At 42.2% G+C, this 25,325-nt stretch overlaps 2 protein-coding genes across 2 annotated transcripts; both read right to left on the bottom strand.

The window, feature by feature from the left end:
• Positions 1 to 3,788: 3,788 nt before the first annotated feature.
• COQ7 (coenzyme Q7, hydroxylase) lies at positions 3,789 to 7,971 on the bottom strand. Its single transcript, XM_057418989.1, has 6 exons — positions 7,868 to 7,971; positions 7,522 to 7,721; positions 6,986 to 7,100; positions 6,741 to 6,880; positions 4,584 to 4,652; positions 3,789 to 3,928 (listed from the first exon to the last, which is right to left on the bottom strand). Exons 1-6 carry the CDS (start codon positions 7,944 to 7,946, stop codon positions 3,851 to 3,853), a joined length of 681 nt encoding a protein of 226 aa, XP_057274972.1. The 5' UTR covers positions 7,947 to 7,971; the 3' UTR covers positions 3,789 to 3,850.
• A 1,164-nt stretch (positions 7,972 to 9,135) lies between these two features.
• On the bottom strand, positions 9,136 to 24,541 carry TMC7 (transmembrane channel like 7). Its single transcript, XM_057418983.1, has 16 exons — positions 24,422 to 24,541; positions 23,942 to 24,191; positions 21,628 to 21,776; positions 21,112 to 21,279; positions 20,843 to 20,928; positions 20,179 to 20,324; positions 19,429 to 19,576; positions 17,845 to 18,015; positions 16,281 to 16,438; positions 15,250 to 15,367; positions 14,592 to 14,689; positions 14,066 to 14,249; positions 13,090 to 13,220; positions 12,669 to 12,824; positions 11,167 to 11,245; positions 9,136 to 9,405 (listed from the first exon to the last, which is right to left on the bottom strand). Exons 1-16 carry the CDS (start codon positions 24,474 to 24,476, stop codon positions 9,346 to 9,348), a joined length of 2,157 nt encoding a protein of 718 aa, XP_057274966.1. The 5' UTR covers positions 24,477 to 24,541; the 3' UTR covers positions 9,136 to 9,345.
• Positions 24,542 to 25,325: the final 784 nt, after the last annotated feature.

The raw sequence follows: 25,325 nt of genomic DNA, 5'->3' as shown, positions 1-25,325 counted from the left end.
CCTTAATCTCTGACTCAGAGCAGTTTTGGAGAATAGGGACAAGATCATCCCCAGCACTGATTGCAGGAGAAAACAGTAAGAGGTGAGATGCTGATCAAGGAGCAGGTAACAGTCCTACAGCCCTATGAACACACAGATAGATACCCTCTGCTCCACCTCACTGAAAAATAGTCCTTTCTGGAGAAAAGCAGCAAGAAGGATCAAGCCCTTGGTTATCACAGGAATTAGAAGCCCTCATTACTTTAAGGGGAAGGATTTCACCCTGCTGCATATTACAGCACCCAAATTACATGCTTATCTCATAGTTCAGAAAGGAGTCCCAAAGCCTAAAGGCACAGTGAAGACCCTGTCATTTTCCCCACTCCCTGTTTTGAAAATGCAGCATTTCATAGCCTCTCTGTCAGATCCAAGTTCCTTTTCCTCTGTCAACATGACCAGAGTTCATCGAGAATCGCTCTGATAACAGACTTGTATAAGCTATATACTTTGGCCTCTGCCTGCCATTAACCCCTGCCAGGATGGCTGACATCAGTCAGCTTTAGTTCTGCCTCAAAATAACATGAAAGTACAGCCTTGCAGCAGCTGTACAATAGAAGTTCTGTACAGCACTTAAGCATCTCTAGTCCTTTTGTAACTTTCTACCACCTTTTGTAGTCTTTCAAAACCTGAAGCAATTTTTCAAACAAAAAAAGAAAAAAGGGCCTTTTGCATGAAGAAAATGAAAAGCAACTCAGTTTTCTATGTAAAACACCAAAAATAAAAGAATAACGCCAGTGTGCAGGGAAATGCCATTGGAAGTGACAGAACAGCTCATCCACACTTTAATGGATGAGCACAAATATGCTGCTCCAGTAAAGAGGAACAAATCCTGCTTGGGAGCATAAAGCAGAGTTGTTCTCCCAACTCATATTTTACGCTCACAACTAGAGTCAGTATTACTGTCTGATGGCCTACTCAAATGTGCAGGATGTTTTCAGCTGCTGAAGACAAAGAACTCACTGTGAGCACTCTCAGATATGGCCAAACACAGTGAACTCACACTGTGACTTCCTGGTATTTGATGCTCCCAGCCTTTGGCCAAACTAAATGTATTAAAAATGGGATTTGTCTCTTAAATGTTGTTGCCCCAAGTGAGCAGCGTGCAATGGTCTCGCAGGCCACCCACATCTTGGACAAAGGATCACATGAATGCTTCTCTATGTCAGCAGCAAATCTCACAACTGTTGAACACCACCACAGACATCTTCAAAGAGCCTCTGTCTCTGTAACTACTGCCTTGGAAAACATCAGCCTTCGGCTGAGTACCATGTCTCTAGGAAAGCCCTACAGATGCCTTGTCCAGTATTCAGCATGATGTAATGGCTAAGAGACCAGGGAACTGTTTGGCTTGGTTTCACAAGACCATTGTATGTGTGGGTGTGCAACTTCCAGCTTTGAGTCAAAACTTATTGTGCCCCTCCCTCCCCAGCTCTCATAAAGGACTTACAAAAGATGTTGTCCCATGTTATTAAAGACTTTACAATGGACGATTCATCAAGCAATCTTCTCTTCTTTTGACTCAATTATGAAAGTCCGTGACTTACACGACTGCACTGCATGTTCTTTCAACACCACTTTAATGAACCAATCTTTTGTTCTAATTCGTCTCTTCTCTATATTACCTAAATTTTCCACATCCCAAATGCTACTTTGTTTGGGCAATGTAAATAGTATCAGTAGTTTGAGTATAACCAGACCACATGTGCAACAGTGTGACAGAAATTAAAGGTACAAAGTCAGTCATAATAAATCACACAGAACAGGAGCGTCTAAGATTTAGTCTAAGCTCCTTCACAAAAAAAAAGGGTAAATAATCCATTTTAGAAAGTCTTTCATGTCAAATTACACACCAGTCAGTACCTACAAATGCTAACGGGGCTAGTGAAAAAGGTAGACTCAGATGTACCTGGATTAAATGCTGTCTGAAGCTTCACCAAGCTCCCAGATGCTTGGTCTTGAGATGCTCCCACAGGTCTTGCAGTCCTGGCGGCAATTGCACTTCTTATCCTCCTATGATCTCAAAGCAGCTACAAAGTCAGTCCATAGCATTTGGCCAGCACAACAGAGCTGGAACCAGCACACAGCAAAACTTCATCAAATTACTTAAATGGCCCAAATATAACTGTAGTTTTGCCATAAAGGGTAAAAGTCAAGATTGACAATGGTGGCCCCATTCCTCGTGACAGTAACGAGCAACACTTGCTACTATTTCATTTCTTGATTTCCAGTTCTTTCCTTTTCAACTAAGTTTATATCCATTACCTTCCACATCCATAGCTGACCGGTTCAATTTCTTATACCCATTGCTTGGACCAGGAAATACTGATTTTAATACATCACAGACCATAGCTTTTAATGAGAAAACAAGATGCAAGCAATTCTGCTCCCTGATCTGTCAAGCTTAGCTATTCTTATTAAGAAACCAAACCAAAACAAATAAAACCCACAAACATGTAGAAATTGGAAAATCTGTAAAACTGGAATAAAACCGGAATAAAGCCCTATTTGCTTATGGCAGCTGAATAAGCTGCATCTCCTAAAAGTTTTAGAAGCATAGATATAAGGGCAAAAGTATGGACATGTGCTTTCTATGTGACCCACAATTTTACTCACAGGGCTTCCCTCCCTTACCACAGAGTCAGGAGATAATGCTTCTCAACTATAAAAATGGAAGTCTCTCACAGGGACTTTAAATGTCTATATCAACCTATCAGCATCTTCTATATCATCAATATGCATTTAGAAAGTTATACTATTTCCATAATGATGCAATAGGAAAAGAATGGTCAGGATGTTCTTAAGACATAAAGGAACAAGAGATGCAATCTTGCATGAAATTCCTTTCATCCCTAGAAGTTCAAGACATTCTCATTCCGTCACTGTACTTTTAACATCTCCAATCAGCATTTAACAGAACAACCATGCGCAACTTTGTTTTATTTCTATTGCTCCATGTCAGGATGCCAGCAGAAAGTGTGGGGAAATTGTGTGAAAATCAAGGAAGCAAGAGCATCTCTATTCAAGAGCCACTGAAGACTAGAAACAAAGGAAGATGAACTTGAAAGCTCTAACAGAGTATTAAGTGCAACTCCACATGTGCTCCAAGTGGCTTTTTCCACCAGCTTTATATCAGGGATCAACTCCTTACACACACAGGGAAAAGAGACCAAACAAAAACACAAACAAAACCACCCACCAACAGCAAAATCCCCCAAGAACCCCAAAGGAAGAAGAAAAAGAAATCTATATAATTAAAACTGAAAAAAGACCCGAAACAATAAAACACTTCTTCAAATTAAAATCTTATAATACCAACCTTTATTCAAGACAGACTGAAAAGAAATACTTACTAGTACTTCACTTACCCTGAAAATACAATTCAAAAATATCCTACTTAGCCAGTATTAATCACTTTAAAAATAGCTGAATGAGCTCCAGCTTATTTCAAGTACATATAAATTTAGAGGCAACAGAGAACCTATTTATCATTTTGATGTGCGTGTATATATACACACATATATTATAGATGTAAGTATATACATACATACGTATTTTGCTGCCACCTTGTGAACAGTATCTGAGTAAGGAGGTTTAGTTCATACAAACCCAATTCTGCCATGTTCATTTACATTTACCTCAACCGACTTTAACATTGATACCTTTTGCACACATACTCGATGTGACGAAGGATGGCTGAATCAGACGCTCAGTGAAGAAAAACTTAAAAGGCTGTATAAAATCCTCCACAGTTTCCATACACTTTTATGTCACATTTTATTGCCACAGTTTATTTCCATAATAGAAAATATAACTAAATTCTTTCTGATAAAAAAATTGCAGCTTTGCATCCAAGTTGTATGGCTGTCTTCAAAACTGAATAAGCTGGTGCCTGTAAAACAAAGAATAAAAGATTAAATACATCTGATGAAGTGTTCTATTTGAGCCACACTGTGGTAAGGAATAGTAAGCATCATCTAAAAAAGCAAAACCCAAAACAAAGCAAAAAGCGCACAAAAAACCCCACCAAAAGCCACCTGCATTTGTTGTCTTATCTACCCCAGAGAAAACCAAATTAAAAACTATCAACTTCACAAAATGTTTTCATTTCTCCAGAAATATAAGTCAAAAGAAAAAGAGGGAAGAAGTCACACACTCCTCATACAGTATTCAAAGAAGCACAGAATTTAGTTCAGCATTTCACACTTCCTAACATGGTTGTGTTCATCTACCAAGATGATGCCTCAAGTTCCCAGCTGTATGGTTAGCACTTATTAGCCTTACCCTCAAAAATATTTAATCTAAACATTAGATTAAAAATTGTGCAGAGGACACCTCTCAAGAAAACACAATCATTTGAACACTTGACATGAGTCCAACAGATTCAATTCTGCTCTAGAAAGCTGTAACATGCAGTGCTTTCTTATCAAGTGCCTTATTTTCTATTTCTCAAGTAACAAACTACAGCACAGTCACTAGGTGAGGAAAACAAGAATATTACACCTGCATCCTTGCTAACAGTGCCAATCAGTTAACATTGTACTTACTGCTTCTGCATCGTGCTCAATCCCAATGTCATGGTGCTCCCGTTCATCATCACGAAATTGCTTTATTATCTTTAAAAATAGCAGTTAATTAGTAAATCTACTTCACAGAGAAGTGAAGGCAGCCAGAATGCAAAACTATACGCTGGTGACCATTGCAGGCATCTGAGGCTCAGGTATCTCAAAAACTTCTCAAAGACCTATATCCCCAATCCAGCAAGAAGGGAATTATTTACAGCATTCCCCAAACCTAAAGATCTTTTAATATTCTTGAAAAAAAAAAAAAAGTTTTTACAAACCCAGCTGCTAGTTTGATATATCACTATCTTCTTCATTGTCTCCAAGAAAATCTATACTTGTAGTAACTTGTTACAGTAGTGTCACACATACAAATTATTCTGAAAATTAAGATAATGAAATTAAGGTCCCTGCCTTGCCAGGAATTCTGTTATCTCCCTGTAAGCCAACAGGGCTTCTATCCATTCTATCATATCCTAAAGAACACTCTTTTTCCCGTTTTAATTTTCCAACTGGGCAAAAAGATTTAAAGAATTTTCTCTCAAGGTGCCTGCATCACTGTGATTGCTTAAAAGTGCTCAGCATTTACAGACACCCAAGCACTGTCCCTACTCAACAGATGTGCACTGCTTTTGGTTTCATCACTGGTCTTCCTCATACTGCCACTGTGAATAACCCTCTGCTGCTTCACTTTTTTCTGTTTAGTTTGTGCCCTCTCAGTTTATAGCCTTTATTTTCAGTGGCAGTATTTTAAGGGAAACGTGCACAAGGCTGTGCATGTCAGCAGATTCTGGGTACTATTTCTATAACAAGAAGACAGTTTGGAGTAACCAGATTTGGCTACATGTTAAACTATACCCAACTGAATATACAAATAGTCAGCAAAGTTGGAAATGAACTTGTGGACCCTAAAGCAAACTCCTGCAAACAGTGCAAACAAGCCCAAGGTGCTACATGTGGAAACGGGTCAGTCTCCCACAAACACCCTAAAAGAATGAGGCCAATTTGATACCTAAAATACTTGGGAAATAATTTTCTTGCAGAGCTTACAAATATTAGCTCTTTACATGCTCTGAACAGTATTCAAGGCTAGAATGTGAATGGGGCACTGGTCAACAGCTGGCTCAACATGAGACAACAGCGTGCCCTGGCAGCCAAGAGAGCAAACCACATCCTGGGCTGCATCAAACACAGCATGACCAGCTGCTCAAAAGAGGGGATTAACCTGCTGTGCTCAGTGTTGGTGTGGCCTCACCTGGAGTACTGTGTGTGGTTCTGGGCCTCATAGGTTAAGAAGGATGTGAAGGTGCTTGACTGCATTCAGAGTTGGACAACAAAGCTGGTAAAAGGGCTGGAAGCCATGTCCTGTGAGGAGCAGCTACAGACTCTGGGCTGGTCTAGTTTGGAGAAAAGGAAGCTGAAGGGTTACCTCACAGCTCTTCACAGCTGCCTGAAGCAGGGAAGTGAGGGATGTGCTGAGCTCTTCCCGCTGGGATCAAGTGACAGGACACATAGGAATGGTTCACAGGGGAGGTTCAGACTGGGCAGCAGGAAGCATTTCTTTACCAAGAGAGTGGTCAAACATTGGAACTGGCTTCCTAGAGGTAGTCAATGCTCCAAGTCTGTCAGTGTTTAAGAGGTATTTGGACAATGCCTTTAATAACATGCTTTAGCTTTTGGTCAGCCCTGATTTGGTCAGGCAATTGGACTAGATGATCACTATACGACCCTTCCAACTGAAATATTCTAGTCTAACTGTATAATCACAGCCATTATAAGCAAAATGTTATACACAATATAATCTTATTTTCTCCTTTTGTTTCCCCTCTAAACCCTTCTGCTCAACTAAAATTAAGCAAAATTAAAGCATAGTTCCTCCAATAAAAGGGAAATGCTGAATTATTGAAACCATGCTGAAGCTAATCCAACACACATTTTAATTTTGGTGCTTGATAAATTTAGTGCTGCTGAAGGATAAAACATCCATTTAACTTAAAAGTTTCTGTTGACATCGGTATTCCAAGCAATAGAACAAAAAGAGATCTACTGTAAACTCTATGAACATATTATTTTTAAAGACTAAAGTCACAAGAGATACCTTAATGAATTTGCTAAATTACTTTTTAAGTCATACTTAAATACCTGTAAGAGTTCTTTGTACTTTTCTGGATCTTCTTCCACAAGTGTTCGGATCTGGTTATTGTAGTGATCTGATATACTCTCTTCCACTGCCACTGTGCAAGCCATTGCTCCTTTCTTCCCAAGCAAAGCACTTCCAGCCCCTGTGATTGCGGTACCGAAATGATGAGAACACTGAAACCTGAAGCCATGCAAACAATTTACACATTTGAAGACTTAACAAAACAACAACAGCAACACAAACTCACCTAAAACAAAACCTGCTACATTCCAAAAAGGCAGTAAGACAGTAGGTCGAACTCTGTATGCAACCATCAGCTCATTGAACTTTTTCAGGTGTTTTTTTTCTTGATTCCACATTTGCTGGAAAAAGAACGAGATCACAGTGAAGTGTAAAACCAGGAAAGCTAAGCATTTCCAATAAAACTAATAAACACAAAGAAAACCAAAATGGCTCAGGCCACTCATACTTTGGTTGCAGAGGTAGCACTAATCACATTACAAAGAGTTAATGGTTAAGAATGCCAGATGAGGATAGTTACAAAAAGACAACATAAAACACATTTACAAAGTAAGTCTTTGTGACAACACTAAAGTAGCTGTAAGTACTGCAACTCCCTTATCAAGTAATCCCACCTCTCTTCATAAGATGCATGTCTCAAAGCGTTTAGAAAATGGACAGCTATCTTACCACAAAAAACTGCCACTTTTCAACTTCACCCGTCCGTTGTTAACCAAACGCAAATTAAACACAAGCACAGCGATCGCTCTTAGGCCCACTAACCTGGATAAGGGGTCCCACGCTCGATCTCCCCAGGACGGCCATCTGCCCCGCGTAAATGCGGTTTGCCCCGTACTCCCCCGCGTGGTCCACCCGGATGATGCGGTCTATGACGGGCCTGTTGATGCCCTCCAGGCTCACCCGCGTGCTGCACAGCCGGAGGGACCCGCCGCCGGCGGGCAGAGCCCATCTGCCCCGCGGACCTGCCGGAGAGACAACGGTGACGCGAGCTCTGCCGGGCCCGGCCCCCGTCCGAGGCGGGCGCTGCTACCCGCGGGGCCGGGCAGCCTGAGGCGGCACCCCGACACGTTGGGGGGTGCTCGGTCAGGCGCGGGAGCCGAGCCCATACCCGCCCCGCAGCACAGGGGCCGGCACCGCTCCACCGAGCGCCGAACAGCCGGAGCCGCCCCGGCAGCGGCCACCGCCATCCCGCTGACCTCCAGCGCGTCGCAGCGCCGCAACGTCATCACCGCAAGCCGCTTCCCTCCACCATCCCGCCCTATCACGGCTCCCATTTGCTCCCCAGCGCTCCCGCCCTGGACAGCGGAGCTGCCAGTCAGTGCTGGCGTCCTGGCTGCCATGGTAACGAGGGCACGACACCTCCTCAGAGGCTGCTGCGAGTCAGGCGCCCCTAGCGGCGCGGAGGTGCCGGCCGAGGCGGACGGTCTGGGGCTGCACCCGTAGCCGGAGCAAACCTATCTGAGCAACATCAGGCATTAACGTCCAATAAATTACTATTTTACAATATGTAAACTTCTTAAAAATGAAGTCAGAAAACATTCCAATACGTTATAAAAAGATCAGTCTCTCACGTATTAACTAACAGTGTACTACTGCAAATTTCAAATCTTGAACACAACCCTGCACAGAAAGTCCTTAAGCACAACCTATAAATAAAGGAAAGCAGTGGTCTACTTGGAAATACTGTTCTCTCGAAACCACACAGCTCCTGTAGTTTATTTAAGTGAGAAGAAATGTGAATTTGAAGGGTACTGACACGTAAGTTTCTGAAGGCTGCATTTCCAAACTATATCTCATTATTCACATTTTAGAACAAAGAGAACAGTAGTCAGGATGTTTGTACAAGAATAAAATACAAGTAACAATGCCTTAACACACTGAAACAACAAAAAAGGCACTCTGCAACAGTGAGTCTGCTACCTGAGCAATGGCTGTCCCCACTTGCTAGCCTGCATGGTGGTCTCTTCCAACTCCTACTGTTTATTCAGAGTTCTTTTATCAGCTGTTTTCTCTGAGCCCTTGTGTGAAATTACCCAGTGTTCAACTGCACTTGCTGTTTCAGAGTAAAATAATTTCCAAAGTCTCTCCTCCTCAAACCCATGCCATATTTTCTTCTACGCAGTATTTTGAAATACTGACATATCTCTCTTTTGCTTTGGTTTCAAGAGAAGTGAGATAGAAACATGTAAAACTGCATCTTCTTCCCCCTCCCTCTTCTTAAGGCGTAATTTGTAGAAACAGTACAAAATTCTTAAACAGTTTCAGTTCTGATCACATTTTACCCAAAACCCCTGAAAAAATAGCGACTTACCAAACCCCAACACCCCGACGTTGTAGCAGCAATAGTGTCCTACCATACAATTTTTTGCAGAGGTCTAGCACAGTATGTATTAGCTACATTTCCAGTCATGGAATCTTTAAGGCCCACTAGAACAATCAAAAATAAGACCACAGGTGTCCATTAGATAGACCACAATGCCAGGATGCAGTCAGCTGCTCAGTTTTTAGGTGCTGCAGGTGCTTCTACTCTTATCTAGTGGTTCTGTGAGTTTGGGGAAGTCAAGTTCTTCTGGCTTTTCGTGGTTTTCAAGGATGCCTCTGAGCTTCTGTTATCTTCCTGATTAAGAACAGCTTGTCACGACTCGCCTTGAAAGACAGAATAAAAAGTATGCTCTAGATTAAAGGAAGTTATCAGTGAACAGCTCATTTCTTTATTAGAAATAAATAAATGCACTCACTACATTGCACTCTCATTAGTGACTCTCAGCACACTCTCAACTGCCTGAATCACTTTATCATAGTCTTAGCTTCATCTATCTCACATTAACAGTTCCGTGTTGAACCTAGTAAAAGCAGCTCACACACCTGGAAACTTAAACCTGTACTTCCAAGAAGCTCAAGAACAATGAGCAAACAAAAATAAAAAGCATGCAAGGATTTTCAGAATTCCTAACTGATTCGGGAACCCTTGAAAAAGCAGCAAGGCTTTCGCTCCTGTATTCCTCACTGGTCAAAAAGCTCTCCCCAGCACAGCGTTTTTCTAAGGATGGGTTGTTAAACACTGTATCTAAAAGAAGCACACATCAGGAAAAGGGCTGTTTCCTAACAAAGTGAGAAGACTTACTAGTGAGGCTAGGTTCTGACTAGTGGAGAGTTTGACAGACCACAGTATATGCTTCTGATGGCCACAAAGCAGCAAGTCTGCACTGGCACTGTTTTCTGAAGAACTAGTTAGTTGGGACTTGCTCTACTCTGAGTATCTGCTGCAAGCAGTGCTGGACCTGCCCTCAGGAATAAGACCAGACACGATGCAGTAGAAACATCAGACTGGAAGGAAGGTGTCCTGTGTTCAGCTGTAAGAGTTATTTTTCTCCTTCTTAGTAGCTGGTGCAGTGCTGTGGTTTGGCTTTAGTCTGAGAACAATGCTGATAACACGCCAATGTTTCAGTTGTTGCTTAGAAATGCTTACCCTGATCAAGGACTATACAGTCTCATGCTCTGCCAGTGAGGAGGGGTACAAGAAGCCAGGAGCAAGCAAAGACAGGACACCTGACCCAAACTAGCCAAACATTCCATAGCACAGCACGCCACGCCCAGCATATAAACTAGGGGGAGTCTCCCGGGAGGGCAGCTCCCTGCTCAGGTCTGGCTGGTGGTAAGCAGCAGGACTGGTTGGCAGGTGGTAAGCAATTGTACAGTGCATCACTTGTGTTTATTGACGTTCTTTTCCTTCCCTTTTTCGTTTTATATTCTCTCCCCTTGTTACTTCCCTTATCATCATTATTATTGGTGGTAGTAGTAGTAGTTTTATATTATACATTAGTTATTGGATGTTCTTATCTCAACCCCTTGGGTTTACATTCTTTCGATTCTCCTCCCCACCCCGTCGGGAGCAGGGAGGGAAAACAAAAGAAGTGAGGGAGTGGCTGTGTGGTTCTGAGTTACTGGCTGAGCTTAAACCAGAACAGAAGGGTAGGGAGTTGGGTGCCTGATCATGAGAGTGGAGAAGAAAATGGAGGTGGGCATTGTGTGAGATGGAGGAGGGGATAGGAAGCACAAGATTCATGTTCTTGTTTGGCAGAAAAAAAAACCGTGCAGATGGGTGTATTTAAGCAAGACAATAGATAGAGAACAGGAAGACTTCTTCTCAGAGGCATCTCTCATGAATGTATGTTGCTTCATACAATCAGACCTTGTTGCAGGTGCAGCTGATACCCAAGAAAACCAACTAGACTGAGAAATACTATAGTGCTTTGATTATATTTCCTGTGTAATTTGCAAAACATTCTTCACTGTCTATGCAAACACCGAGTATCCAGATAATGAAAACTGGTGCTCCTCTGCATGCTCCACTACTGACACAATAAAGAAAACTTTAGGGGTACACAAAAGTAGGTCAAATCATACCAGAACCAGTTGCTCCCTCAGCTGCTCAACCACTCGTTTGTGTGCTCCAGCCAAGGCCATAAAATAGAACATGATGATGCTGCGAACAACAAACCAACACTGTGTGTTAGCATCACCCAAACAGAATTAGTCAGAAAAAGACTGTTACAGGCTGGAGGAACTGTCAGTTTGTGCATTTGCTTCAGATGAGAAGCTGCTGGAGAAAAAATATAAAATAAACAATACACAGCTGGGGTAGATATGACATAGCTCCACTCAAAAGCATTTGCTCAGAAATCTGTGCTGCCAGCAGGCAGGGACAGAGTGTGAGGGGACACAGAGGCATGGCCACTTTTCAGATGTTACAGGTTGTGTTCTGACAGCGCTCTCTAGACTTGTCAGTTCCTGCCCTGCTCAAAGTGTAGGTATGAGAGGAGGTTGCTCCTCAGAAATTAAGTTTAATGAGGTTTCAATGGAGTAACTCTTTGCTCCCATTGGGGTTTCTAACTATGGTAAGCAGCCACAGATCAGAATTGCAGCCATTTCTTATAGCACGTATTCCAGATGTAATCTGTGACACAGATTATTCACAGGGCATTAAAAGATGGAGAACAGTAGCAAGAACTACGATAGAACAGATGCCTACATAAATCACATATTTTCTTTTCCAAATAGTAAGTAGTACGGTAGCAATGCAAGTCATCCTCCACTTCTTACATAGGCTGTATGATAAAGTAAAAAAAAAGAAAGAAAAAGTTAAAAAAGAGGAATTGGTATTTCCTGTGCATACAATAACACGGTCAGTTCAGGAGAACACATAAACATATGTTATGGAAGAAAGCGTTGGGTGCGGTCTGAAATAAACTGAATGGTTTCTCAAGTGTAAAAAGTATCAGGTAACAAGGCTCCAAGATCTGAAAACAGTCGGGTTAAACTGAAATGCAAAAAAAAAATCATTTAAACATAGGGGAAAAAAAAAGTCTTTTATACTGGAGTGACCAAAGACTGGAATAGGTTGCCCAGAAAGGCTGTGAAGTTCCCCTACCTTCAGAGGTATCCAAAAATCTATCTGGACACTGTTCCCGAGGACCTACTTGATCCTGTTTTGAACAGGAGGGTTGGATTAGATGATCTCTACAGCTGACCTCCAACCTTGAAAATTCTATGGTTCAATCCTGATTTTATCTTACAGGGTTACTGTTTTGAGGGGTTGGTTTGTTGTGGGTTTTTTAAACCAAGGCTTGCAGATAGGATTTGTGACCATAACGTTTAAAATACTAATTTGTAGAATGATTCACAGTCAACACTTCTGAGAAAGACAAGTGTGGGATATGGGACATACAAGAGGAAATGGAATAAAGCTATGAGCATCAGCACATGGGCAGAGCTGAGGATTCATGTGGGCTTTGATGCTTTTGAATGCAGATGGAAAATTTGGTCCAATAACTCTTTGGTATCAGCTCAGTAAGGAAGGCAATGAACCACAGAGCTGCATGACTGAACCAAGTCTCCACAGAACTCACCAAATGACCACAAAGAAAGGTACTGCAAAGGCTTCCGATGCTATGCCATGAAAGACCTGCTGCAGACCTGTTGGAAACCCAAGTATTGTATCTGGAACAACTTCCCATGAAGTGTTAAAACTCCTGAATGGCCCACATGCCTTGGAGGAGGGGATACTGTCAAAGAAACAGAACAGAAAGGAGATGCTACACCAAAATGTAAAGATAAAATAATCCAACACAAGCCCAGCCCCATTTTGCCAATGGGGTAAAAGTATCTTTAAAACTGTGATTTTTGTTTATATGAACTGAGTTAGAGTTTGATTTATAATGCACCATATATTTTATTCCAATTTATCATTCCAAAGTTGTGTCTCTCTTTTTAGGAAACTGACAACCTCAGAACAAGTATCAACTTCTATGAAGTTAAATTGTCACTTACTGTGCTATGCTGATTCCCAAAGGAATAAAAGCCAAGACGAGCCCAATCAGCAGCACCAGCAAGAAGAAAAAATTGGAACTTGATGCTCTGATAGGTCTGGCTGCAGGTTTGCATGTGTGTATCAAACTGATCTGAAGAGGGAAAGTGAGAGAGAATGTTAGAAGTACATCTATATACACACATCCAAGTATACTTTCCCCACCAACTGGATTTTCCATTCACAGATATGCTACCTGCTACCACATAACCATCCTTTCATTGATGTACACGAATTGAAGAGGGCTACAGCAAGAATGCTTTACATTCTGGTATCAGTCAGATGTTATTTGAGTTATTAATAATAACTCAATATAATATTAACTGAATAATAATTTGAGTTATTATATTCAAAATAACTCTGGTATAAGTTATTTTGAGTAAAACTTTGATCCAGAGGGCCTCATACACCTGCACAGTCAACTGACATTTAGTGTATGACCCATGGCACAGCCACCAGCTTTGTTCTGCCACATCTTCACTGGATACATCCCCTCTTGTAAGAGCTAAAATATCAGCAAGAATTTGACACATAGGAGGAGCTGTGCAGTCGGAGAACAAAGCTTCTTATGTGCAGAAATCACATCTTGAGCATCCAACCCAGCTTGGATCTTCCATTATGTTTCCAAATCTTTAGTAACTTGGCAAAATTTTCGCCAAGTTCTAAGATGTGTTGCTAGTAAACAGATTACTGCAGGAAAATGCTATAAACACTTATAATTAAGCTTTATTATATAAAAATGTTTTATTAAAAATTCTACCTCCTCTTAAACGCAAAAAAAACCCTACAGAAAACAGAATGCCATTGCCTCATTTCCAGAACACCACATCCTTTGGTGTTTTTAGGGGCTTTTGTTTATTTTATATCAACTGTATATCTGTATTACAAAACCCACAGAAATGGGCTCAGTTTTCTTTGTTTGCCACACACTTTCATTACCTTTTTAATGTAAAAGATGATGAAGTACTTTATAGTTGCTATTGCAGGGAGAAGTGGTGAAAAAAAGGTTCCAATCCAGCAGATAGTTTGCCCATAAATAATTTCCAGGACATTGTCAGAAATTCTAAATTCCTGCAATCCATACCACTGAACTAGCTTGCAAGACCAATGAGTAACTAACAACCTAAAACCAAAGAATATCATTAAGTCTAAATTAAAGTCATAAAACTTAGCTGAATTCTAACAGATTTGGAACACACAGATATTTAGCATTTAAGCAGTAGACAACACAAAAATTCTGAAGAAAGAAAAGACTCAAACATGAAAAAATACACAGCCATCTGATTAGCAAACAAATACTCAAGCCACCAGATATATATGTTTATGTTTTATTGTAAAACTGGTAGCTTGGCTAGAAACATGGGGAAATAGTAACAGACAAAAAAAAAAAAAAAAGAAAAAAACAAAAAAAGGAAACTGTTTTATATGTCATTTGCAAACATATGCTCAAAAGGCAGATACTTACTTTCTAGGAAAGTCCACAAACAGGGTCACAGCAAGAATTATCATAAAATCAAATATTGTCAGTTTATACATTTCTTGCCCAACTTCAGTTTCCCAGCACTATAAAAACAAGTCAGGAAAAAAAAGATCAGGAGCTCAATAACAAGTGAAAAATAAATCTGTCAATCACTGAGGCAACAAACATCTCAGGCAGGTAACACTATAACATTCCAACTGTATTAACTCCCATTTCTAATATATTTAAGTGTTTCAGGATTTCAATGTTGAGTTTTTTGTTTGTTTTTTGGGTTTGTTTGGTTTTGTTGTTGGGTTTGTGTTGGGTTTTTTTGAGGAAAGGCCATTTGTCTAATTGGAGCAAAAGGCAGTAACACAACTATGTCTAAACCAGAGCTACTTTAAACAGTTCTTATGGTAGTCAGAAAGTCTATTATTCAAATGATACTACATCCCCCTGAACTAATTCTAATCAGTTTTAGACAAAGAAAAGATATACATAAGAACTGTACTGGTTTGCACTGAGCAGTAGGAATCAGCACCAAGCATTAACATGAACGCAACCCCACATCTGATTCTGAATAGCTCCAGACAAGCAAGTCTCTTGGAAAACAAATCTCCGTTCACAAGTTCAGATAATTAAAAACCAAGATATATCTGCTTACAGGATAGAGTTTGTAATTGTATCCACAGGCCTTACACTCATCGGTGGAACAGTAGGAGATCTGACTCCACAGCGAGAACAAGAGGACACCAATATTGGCCAACCGCACAAAGACACACCTGGAAAAAAGGCAAAACCTAATTTCAAACCTACTAAAGAAGTCATTATGACACTTGGCTCAGCTTGCACAGGAGTCCCAGGAAGGCTTGAAGCACAAAAGGGTCTACCAGAGCTTTAATGGAACAGCCAGATAGATAATAAACACATTTCTTTCCTTAGCAGTAAGTTAAATTGCTTTTCATCTTCTCTGCTTTAGGCTACAGTCCCTCATTTCTTTTTTCAGTACTGTTTCTAGATCAGCCATTTCAGTTGCAGATCTTGATGCTGCAATGGGCTGCAATTCTCTCAAGTACAGCTTGAGAGGCCAGGTGACAACTTTGTGTGCAGCATTTCCTCCTCAAGTGGCTTCAGACCTTCAGAGGCACTTAGCCAAATCAGAAATAAAAAGCACAGGGGCTTGCATATTTCACATGCTTCAACCCAGATCTTAATGCCTTAAGCTGCCAAGTAACAGTTCTTCACGCTCTCACACTGAAGCACCTTTTAGCCCAAAACTTTTAAATTCTGCCTTGAGCAAAACAGTGTTTCAGTCACTGCTGTACAGTCATCTGCTCATTCAAGGAATTCCTGCACACAAAACAGTGTGAATCCACAGCTCTGCAGCCACAACTTCTCTACTGACTATTTATTCCAGGTTGTTGAAGATGTCCAGATCACACAGCTAAATGGGACCGAGAGAAAAACTTGGGACACTGGAATGACCGGCTTGTACTGTCCTCAAAACAGGAGATGGTTTGCAGATTCAAAGTTTCCAAGTAAACTTAAGTCAAACAATGCCTCCTTGGCTTCCAGTGCCTGGGGCCTCCAGTGCAGAGAGGCCAACCTCTCTGCTTCTTGACATGTAAATGTTTACAGTACTTATAACCTACTAAGTTGCTGAAACATGCAAGGCCACAATAAAAACATCGTTACCTCATGAGTGTCAGCCTGATTTCAAAGGCCGGCGAATAACCTTCAAATCCAATCAGAAATGAGAAGATCTGAGGAGCAATGAAGTTGGCCAATGTGATCACTATGGAAGGCAAATACTGCACTAAGAGATTAGCCTGGAAGTTCATATTGCTGATGTCCTATACAAGAAGAGATGAGAGAAAGAGAACACTCAGAAAAACACACCTTCTTGACATTGTGCTCTCTCCAGCTACCCACCAGCCTCTCCTACCCAGGATTCAGGTGGCATCTTTTACTGTTTTCACTCCCCACCTGTATTTGGAACTGCAAGCCTGACCACTGCTATCTATTTCTGCAGTTTCCTGCTACACACCCTGCTCCCTTCACCAGTAACTCCCCCTACCTCCAGATAACAGTATTTCTGCACTTCCCCAAAGCTCCTCTTTGAAGAGAATCATCTCACCAAGGCTTGTGTCTGACCTTGTTGCCTCATCCAGCACTAACACTATAATTTTTTTTCACCTATGTCAAAGTGCAGACACTTTTCAAGTTATTTGCCAAGCAGCCCCCCTAAATTTTCTACCATCCTAACAAGCTCCTCTACCTACTCATTTAGGCAAAGTCAAGACATCAACCCTTATACATAAAGCCCACAGTAAGTGAAGCTGTTTTTCAAGATGTTCAGTATTGTGCTATCCTCCTCTGCCTCAAACAATACCTCTGACACAAGCACTTTGTAAGTCTCCATTTCCTGCTCCTCTATTTGCAACCCTGGCAGTTTACAGAAGTTAAGAATAAGGTTCATCATGAGCACAACTTTCCCCATGCACAGCCAGTGCCCCTCACATCACAAACAGACTGGAGAGAAAACTGTGATCCTGATTCGTATCAGGCTAAGTCAATCCTGGGGTCCTACAAAGAAATCAATTAATGCTGAGAAACTGTTGAAACTGTTGTCTGCTCTTGGACCTCTGTTTCTGAAGCATCTTCCCATCTGCTCGTCCAGCCAGGGGTAAACAACCCCAGCTAACCTGATTCTTTCCACTGCTGATGCACTAACCTTTTCTTCTGCAAAATCCTTTGCGTTCAAAGCGTTCCTGTAGCTGTAACTCTACCACAATACAGATTATATTTATTCTCTCCTTCCCTTGCTGTTCATTTTTGCAACTAAGCAGTGAACCAAATCAAGAAACTGATCACAATGAAATGATCACTTTTTTTTAACTGGATCAGTTCCCTCATCCAGTTCACTGCCCAGGTATACAAAGTTTGTACTAGCAGATCACAGTGAGGTGAGAACAGTTACATGAGAAGGAAAGTGAGGACCATTTTTCTTTCTTTCAGCTGCACTAGCTCCAAAGCACACAACAACAAAGCCTTTGCATCAAACTGTTTGTTTTTTTATGCACATGGTTCTTATCTTTCTCACTCTCTCCTACTAAAATAATTCTAACACTGTAGAAAGTTTTCAGATCCCTCATATGAAAGGTGCTATATTAAGATACTTGACTCTTTCACAATAGTTCCTCTTGCTGTAATCACCAGCCCCGGCTGAATCTGTCCTCATGTCATGTCTGATACTTACACTAGAGTTTTCTTGAGAGAAGACAGTTGCTCTATAAATAGAGTAAAAGCATCCTGATAAAACTGCAATGACAATTATATTTATAAATAGTCTCAGAGAGTAGATGCATAGCTTTTCTTTCACTGTTCTGTCAGCTATTTTTCGCTTCAGCCTTTCCTCCTCCAAGTCTGTCTAAAACGAAAAAGAAAAAGGGTAAGTGGTTCTCTGGTGCAGCATACAATACTTGTCTTTTACCTTGGGAATATGCAAACCCATAGCCTGTTGTAAGAGGGTCAACTCCACCACCTGCCCAAGCACACTCAACTGAGAATGCCTCTTCATCAACACAAACGGGACCATGCAGTAGTGGAAGCCCCTTTGTGTTCAGCCTGAGCACAGAACCTTCAGGCCGAGGGCCCTGTAGCTAAAGCCTTCTAATCCTCTTATCTCTACTATACTGGTAAGTATCTCCTTAAGGATACAAAGACAACTTGCCTCTTTATTGTGACTGATCTCAGACAGCTTGGTATTGATCTCTGAAACATGTATATCAGCCCACTCATCTCTTTACTTCTGCAGATAAGTAACCAGTCCTCGCTCAAGCTTCTTTCTCCTACTTTTTGTGAAGGAAAATTGAGGGATGGCTCCGAGAAAAAGCAGTACAGTCTTGAACAGCTTTTCATGTAAATTTGATATATTTCACCTTAGCTGATGTGAAAACACAGTATCATCTGTGAAAGCAATTTAACCTGAGCAAACCCAGAGATTACTCAGGTATTTTCTGAGAACTTATTTCCAAACAATAATATGAAGAGGAAAGTTCTCCTAAGGTGCGAGTTCTAGAGGCAAAACCGTGATAAGTGAAGGAGGCTCTGACTATATGATGAAAAAGATGACCCTGGATTTTACTAGAGCAGAAAGCAACTCTCTGTAATTTATGAAATCTGTAATTACTGCTTTGTGGTTTGAAGTGGAAGCATCTTTTCAAAGGTAGTTATTTCACTACACAGACCTCTGCTTTCAGCGTATGGAGAACAAAAAGGTGGTACTGGTTTCATCAGAAAAATACTTTAATCTCTTTTTCAGAGAGCTTTATGATTTGGGAAATCTATTAGGTGTATCAGCATTTCGTATGTGCATGTTTGTCAAAGACACCTAGGGAAAACCTTTCAATATCTGTTTACCTTCTGCAACAATGCTCTCAGATTGTATGAAGAGCACCATCTGAATTTTATTCCTCCCCAAACCACTGCCTCCCACATTGTAGATTTATAACCCAATATACTCAGACTGATTCCCAACAGTACAGGGTTTTGCCCACAACCTGGATAGTATTTTCTGTTGGATTATGCAGAAACACAGGAAGCAGGACTGGAGCGTGAAGAAGACAGGTTGGCTTCAGTCCCCAGTGGACAGAGGAAGGGCCATTGCATCACAATTCTAGCTACCCAGAAAGCACGCAAGAGGATGTGGGTTGCCCTGCCCCCAATATAAGCTACTTCAATCCTTTTTATCCTTATTCCATTACCTGCAAAATTACACACCTCTTTTTTAGCCATCTAAGCTATATTTAACTATAATCATAGAGAAATCAAAGTTACTCACTTGGAGCTCATACTGCAAGCTGCGATGTTTTAGCCGTGCTGCATTTGGATCTGTAATGCAAAAGTCCCAGCCTGCAAAGACTTTGTTACAGTAACTCTGAAATTGATCTTCCCCATGCACCAAGTTCTGCTTAAATCCTTCCACAGACCTAAAGAAAAATGCAATTCATTCATGAAAAGACATTTTATCCACAGAAAAAGAAACACAAGAACACAACTCAAGCAACCTGGTTCAAAGACTAAATGACACTCTCCCCTTCATGAGCAAACAGCCACACTTGCTTTCTAACAGCAAGTCTCTGGGCTGCTTTCAGTGTGAGGTTCTGCAGCAACCAAAGTGAGGTAGAGCCATGACTGACACGGGTTACTTCCCTCTGCACTTAGCCACAGTCATACCTTCTCCTATCATCTGACACTGCAAAGAGCTGTCTCAGGAAGCTGAGATGGCAAAAAAACAAACCAAAAGCACCAAAAAAACCTAACAGAAAATCCTCCTACAACTATTACAAATAAAGGGCTTTCAACTATACATGTATGCATAAATATGAAAAATAGTAATACTTCAAATTTATTTATTTATACTTATTTTGCTGGCTTAGTTTCCCAAACAGACAAAAGCTACTGTGGCACTGCATCCTCAAATATTCTCCATTTGCATATAAAAGAGTATGCTCCCTACTAGCAAAAATGCAATGTAAACTGTGCAACAGGTAGCAGAAAATATATACCTAAACTACGCCAACACCTTTACCTTTTTATTATCCAGATGAAACTTAATGCAAGGTAGGCAAATGTAGCCAACAGATACGCTAGTGGCAAATTGTAGCTCAGGATACTGAACCATGCGGTATGTATTGTGTAATAGCCATAAAACAAACTTGTCACTTCAAGGAACCCCTGTGAAAATATGAAGTTGGAATAGAATTTGTAACAGTAGCAGCAACTGCCCAGTTATATTCAACATGGTGTTAAGCAATTTTGTGAATCTAAAATTACTATTTGTATGCCCAGCAAGCTACAACAGTTTCACAGCTTCTAAATACTGCCACTGCATCTACCAAACTGTAACAGACAGTGCTTAAAATCCCTCCCCTCTCCCAATCAAAGAGCTCTACGACAAAAACACTGATACCCTGCACAAAGAGCACAACAGGCAGTGTGCTACAGGATATGTAACGCTTGGCAGCTGGGGAGGAGAGGCACAGGTTGCAGCATGTGCCCAACCAGGCTTGTAGACATGCAGTAGAAGTCAGTTTGAAAACTCCCTTTCTCACAGATAATAACGGCTAATTTTACCCCAGTGATGCATATGCCTTGTCATTTTTCACAATTACCAAAGCTTCATTCCCCCAAGTAAAGCTTTTTAACATTATGAGAAACATAAAAACTTTAAAAAAAAATATCTAATTACTTACAGTGCCACTGAGCAAATCTTTGAGGTAAGTATAGAAGTAAACAAGTCCCTTATTACCACTAGGTGTATAAACTGTGCAGTGAGGCTCTGTCAACAGAAAGGCAAAACACGTCACTCAAATAGTAAAGGCCATAAAACTGTAAGATAAATTTAACTCAAACATGGAAAGTTCTTCTAATAAAAGCATTTCTTTCTCCTGGGAGGTGGAGGAAAAGCTGACAGAAAGGGGGAATCTTACAAACATCAGCAGTACATAGAGAAGATATTTACCTGTGTTCTGCGGAGGAATTTTAGCAAAGGTACTGTTGAATATTCCATATTTGGAAATGATGCTGGGAAAGGTAACAAAACTGAACATCAGGATAAACATTATAAAATTCAGCAGGACCAGAAAACGCAGGAAGGAGAAGTAGGACTGGATGCCAGTGCCAAATTTCCCTGGGAATTAAAGAAACATGTGCCAATAATTAGGACGATAAAAATCATTGAAAGTACACAATGAGCAGTGCACAATCGTTTCAGTAACATTGAGCAAGCTGAAGAAACGTTACTAAAGCTAGTTTGAAGTACTGCAGGGTTTTAGAAAAACAATTCAAATGAAAATGTGACTTTTTAATCATTTTATCCAATATATTTCCATTTACCCCATCACGGATTTTATACCAGCAATAATAAGGTAACTTCTTAAACACATACAGTTATATCTGAAACTATGGTTACACATGTAAAACTACCAATAACAGAAGCAACTTTAAAGATAAGAAATTGACATCAGACAGTAAATACCCTCTATGCTGTGAATATCATGTCGCCAAAGCTCCAGGTAAGATGACAACTCCTTCACTTCATTGAGAACTTTTTTCAATGATTTATTGCTAGCTCTTTTCCACTGCTTCCACCCAGATAAATATTTTGTATCAGCCTTCTGCAAGACCCTGAGGATCAAGAAATAGTTACTGAGCACAAGAAATACTTTTTCACAACATGTAACAGGGCCTGGCACAACGGAGCCTGCTTGCAGCCTTGGGAGAGATACCACAGTGCTAATAATCTGAGTAGCGTATGCTAGCTGTCCTCATCTGTTCCTCCTGGTAACTGTGACATCAAGTTAATTCAAATACAGCAAGTCCTCCTGCAGAAAACAGTTGCTTCTCTTGGGGAAAAAATAAAAAATCCAATTGACAATAGCATAGCACAGGAAAAACATGTAGCCTGAACTTCCTGGTGGGATCTCATGGAAGATTCCATTAATGATTTCATATTTACAAATGTCTGGGGAAGGAAGAGAGATTATTTTCTGAAAACTTCTGACATGGAGAGAGCATTTTCACCAAGAGGCTCTTAAAAAAAGTTCTCTAAAATGTTTAGCTTGCCTCTCTTAATGTTAGAAATACAGCTATTCAAAATAGAACCTTACTCTCTTTTCTTGCAGAAAATTCACACATCTGAAAATCAGAATGAAATGTCAACATATGCTGGGGGGATGGGGGAAAGTAATAAAAGTTTTGCATTATGTTTTTTTAAGAAGCCTTAAAACCAGACAAAACTATCCAGAAACACAGCTTGAAGAAAAGCCTTTGCACACACCCCTACTGAAGTGTGTGCCTGACTTGACATGCCACTTCCATGGGTGCTGTACATTGCTATAGTTTCCATATCCTTTTTGGCTGAAAGTAAAATTAGCATTTTGACAGGAAGCCAAATTAAACCCTATGTACAACCATCAAACAGGCAACTGGTGACCTCATTTTTAAGTCCAAATACAGGTACTCTCAAAAGATTCCACTTTGTGGAAACTACAGGCTGGAGCATGTAGGGTTTAGACAGACACACTGGAGAACTATCTGCCCCATGTTTGGTCCGCATTTTAAACAGAGGCCTGGGCTGCATATTCATTGTGTGACAGAAGCTGAGTGTTCAGCTTTCAGGACATTTATGTCAAGCATTCTGTGTTGGCAGCTGCTGCACAATGCACAAAGATCACTGATCTACAAAAGTGCCAAGAAGCCCCACCAGAATTTCTCAGCTCTAAAACATGTAAACAAGCTTGGGATATCCCACTTCTGCTCCTAACATGCGCTACAGCCAAAGGACTGCAGTTGCTTTTTCTTGATACACAACTTCAAATAAAAATTCAATGTATTGAGCACTGTCCTTTACCATGACCTAAATCATCTGCTGTTCTTGTGTACAGGCTGTAGGGTTAAATTTAAGTCCAGAGTCAGGGTGCAACTCATTTCCCACTGCTCTTGAGAGTTATTATTGTTCTCTGTGGAGCACTAGACATTAGCTGTACTTTCACCTCTCTCCTGATTCATAACCACAACTAAGAAATAACTGATTTAAAGGTGCAGCCATTGTCTGACAATGTAAAAACACATGCCATAGCCTCTCTCCCCAAACGAGCTTTCAGCCTAGCAGTAAGAGATGAGACAACAAGCAGAGAAGCACAGGCGGGACAAAGCATGCCCTTTGCAATTCCCTGCCTCTCCTGTGGGTAACCTCTAGAGAGGCAGGAACTGTTTGCAGCTCACAGCAAAGAGCGGTTTAAAAAGAGTAGGGAAAAGAAAAATAAACCAAGAAAAGGAAGCAATGGTCCTGGAAGGGTTCTTTCTACCTGTATTGAGCCACACCAGAGAGGGGGCAATGCATTTTGGAAGAACTGCTCAGTAGACTCGTAGCAGCACTCGCCCGCAGCAGCGGGTTTCTGATGACAAATAACCCGCAGTGACCCTTAAAAGCACAAAACCCTGATGCAAGAAGAATGAAAAAAAAAAGGAAGCCAGTACAAAACGCGTTCGGCTGCTGCAGGTATTTCCTGGTTTTGACTCATTTTCCCCAATTCAACCTATTCCTCCCCCAAGTCAGCTAGTCCCTCCTGCCAGCCAAGAGCACCTAGCCATGCTCCTGCAACCGGAGGTGCCACAGGGAGCTTGCCACATGTTCCATGAGTACCCGGCAATTTCTGGTCAAAACCACATGTCACAGTGTGAAAGAGACACAGACGAGCCCAGTGCTGCTTCAGCCTACCACCCCACCTGCGCTGCGTTCAGGAAATTGTTATTAAGAAACAGAACAGAAAAAACGTGTAAAGCTTTACCTCAGCCTCCGCTTCTCCGCGATACTCAGGGGGTACTCCCTCGCAGGACGAGCCTCCCGCTCGCCTCCCTCCTGCTCCGGCCCCCGGGCCTCAGCCCCGCGGCGCCCCCCAGAGCCCTGCTGGGCCGCCCGCCGCCCCTGGGTGCCCACGCCGGACGCGTTCCGCCGCCTCCGCGCCGACTGGTAGCTGGGCAGCTGCTGCAGAAACCCCCCAGGTGCGGCGGCTCCCGCCTCCTCAGGAGGAAAGACCTCTGCGAGAGGGAGGAAGCCACAATATGGCACCCAGCCCGCAGCCCCGGCCCGGCCGCCCCCAGACCCCCACCGCGCTGAGGGAGGCGAGGGAGGCGAGGTGAGGTGAGGCGAGGTGAGGCGAGGGCAGCCCCGCTCCCGGCCCCTCCCTGCCCCCGCCACCTGCGGCGGGCTCCCGCCGGTGGGTGCTTCCTCCCCCCGGCGCTCGGTATCTGCCTCCCCACGCCCTTACCGCTGCTGCCCCGCCGCCAACTCGGCGGCTCCGCAGCGGCCCCCAGCCCGCTCATGTCTGCGCGGGGGAAGCCGCGGTGCTGCCGTTTCCGGGCGTTAGGAGCCGGTGGGGCTGTGGGGCGGTGGCGGGGTGGGTCGAGGCTCCCCGCTGGAGCCGCCTTCCCCGGGGCGCCTGGCCCGCAGGGGGCGCCCGTAACCGCGGGCTGTGGGGCGGGGCGGGACGGGCGGTGCTGTGCCCTCAGGTGGCAGCCCCAGTGTGAGGCGGGAGCCCCTGAGGTAGGGCTGAGGTGCGCTGGGCCCGGTCCCGCTTGCACCGGTAGAGCTGTCTTTAATCCTGGATGTCCTCCCTGCACGGCTTTGCTTTGTATCTTTAACCTTGTATGCTTAAATATTAGGTTCATATTTAGGATATCAGCGTCTTTTTATTCCTGTTACCCAGGGCCTTCTTTAAAAATGCCGTGAAGAAACGTGACTAGTAGAGCACTCCCTCCGTTAGAATGAGGCATTGCCCAAGCACCCCATGGGCAGGGCTGTGGGGCGTTCTGCCTGCCCACCAGACATCTCTCACAGATGTTTGGTTTACAAATAAGCTTTGTTTCAATGACTTCTGTTACTACAGAATGTCTGGGCTGGTGTTGGATATTGTAAAAACTTCTTTAAAGCTGGTGTTTGATCAACTCCCTTTGGGTTACAGGCTCAAACTCTCTGGTTCGTTCTGAGTGACTGGACCCAGTGACATGAGCTGCAGTGGAAAGAGCACAGCTTTACCCTTGAATGTGAAAACTGGGCATGAACAGTAGCAAAGTTAGTAGATGCTTGCTTCTCTTTTTCCATCTGACAGGGTGGTATTTGTGTAAAGTTGTAGTAAACATCCCTGGGAGACTTATTTCTTTGAATAATATTGC

Source organism: Pezoporus wallicus, unplaced genomic scaffold (genome assembly GCF_028554395.1).
Source record: "Pezoporus wallicus isolate ANWC-B61680 ecotype Strahan unplaced genomic scaffold, APGP_CSIRO_Pwel_v1 contig_13942, whole genome shotgun sequence".
Taxonomy (NCBI): Eukaryota; Metazoa; Chordata; class Aves; order Psittaciformes; family Psittacidae; genus Pezoporus; species Pezoporus wallicus.
Note: the sequence above shows the minus strand (reverse complement) of the source record. Positions and strands in the feature narration are given on the sequence as shown.

Excerpts from the sequence above, each read along its gene's own strand:
- COQ7 (XM_057418989.1), bottom strand. The coding sequence starts at position 7,946 with ATGGCGGTGGCCGCTGCCGGGGCGGCTCCGGCTGTTCGGCGCTCGGTG. Across the intron at positions 7,101-7,521 it reads GCGTGGGACCCCTTATCCAG|CAAATGTGGAATCAAGAAAA; the intron begins GTTAGTGGGCCT and ends TTCTTTTTCCAG. Across the intron at positions 4,653-6,740 it reads AGTACAAAGAACTCTTACAG|ATAATAAAGCAATTTCGTGA; the intron begins GTATTTAAGTAT and ends CTATTTTTAAAG.
- TMC7 (XM_057418983.1), bottom strand. The coding sequence starts at position 24,476 with ATGAGCGGGCTGGGGGCCGCTGCGGAGCCGCCGAGTTGGCGGCGGGGC. Across the intron at positions 24,192-24,421 it reads TTGGCGGCGGGGCAGCAGCG|AGGTCTTTCCTCCTGAGGAG; the intron begins GTAAGGGCGTGG and ends TCCCTCTCGCAG. Across the intron at positions 14,250-14,591 it reads TTTGTGGACTTTCCTAGAAA|GTTGTTAGTTACTCATTGGT; the intron begins GTAAGTATCTGC and ends CTTTGGTTTTAG.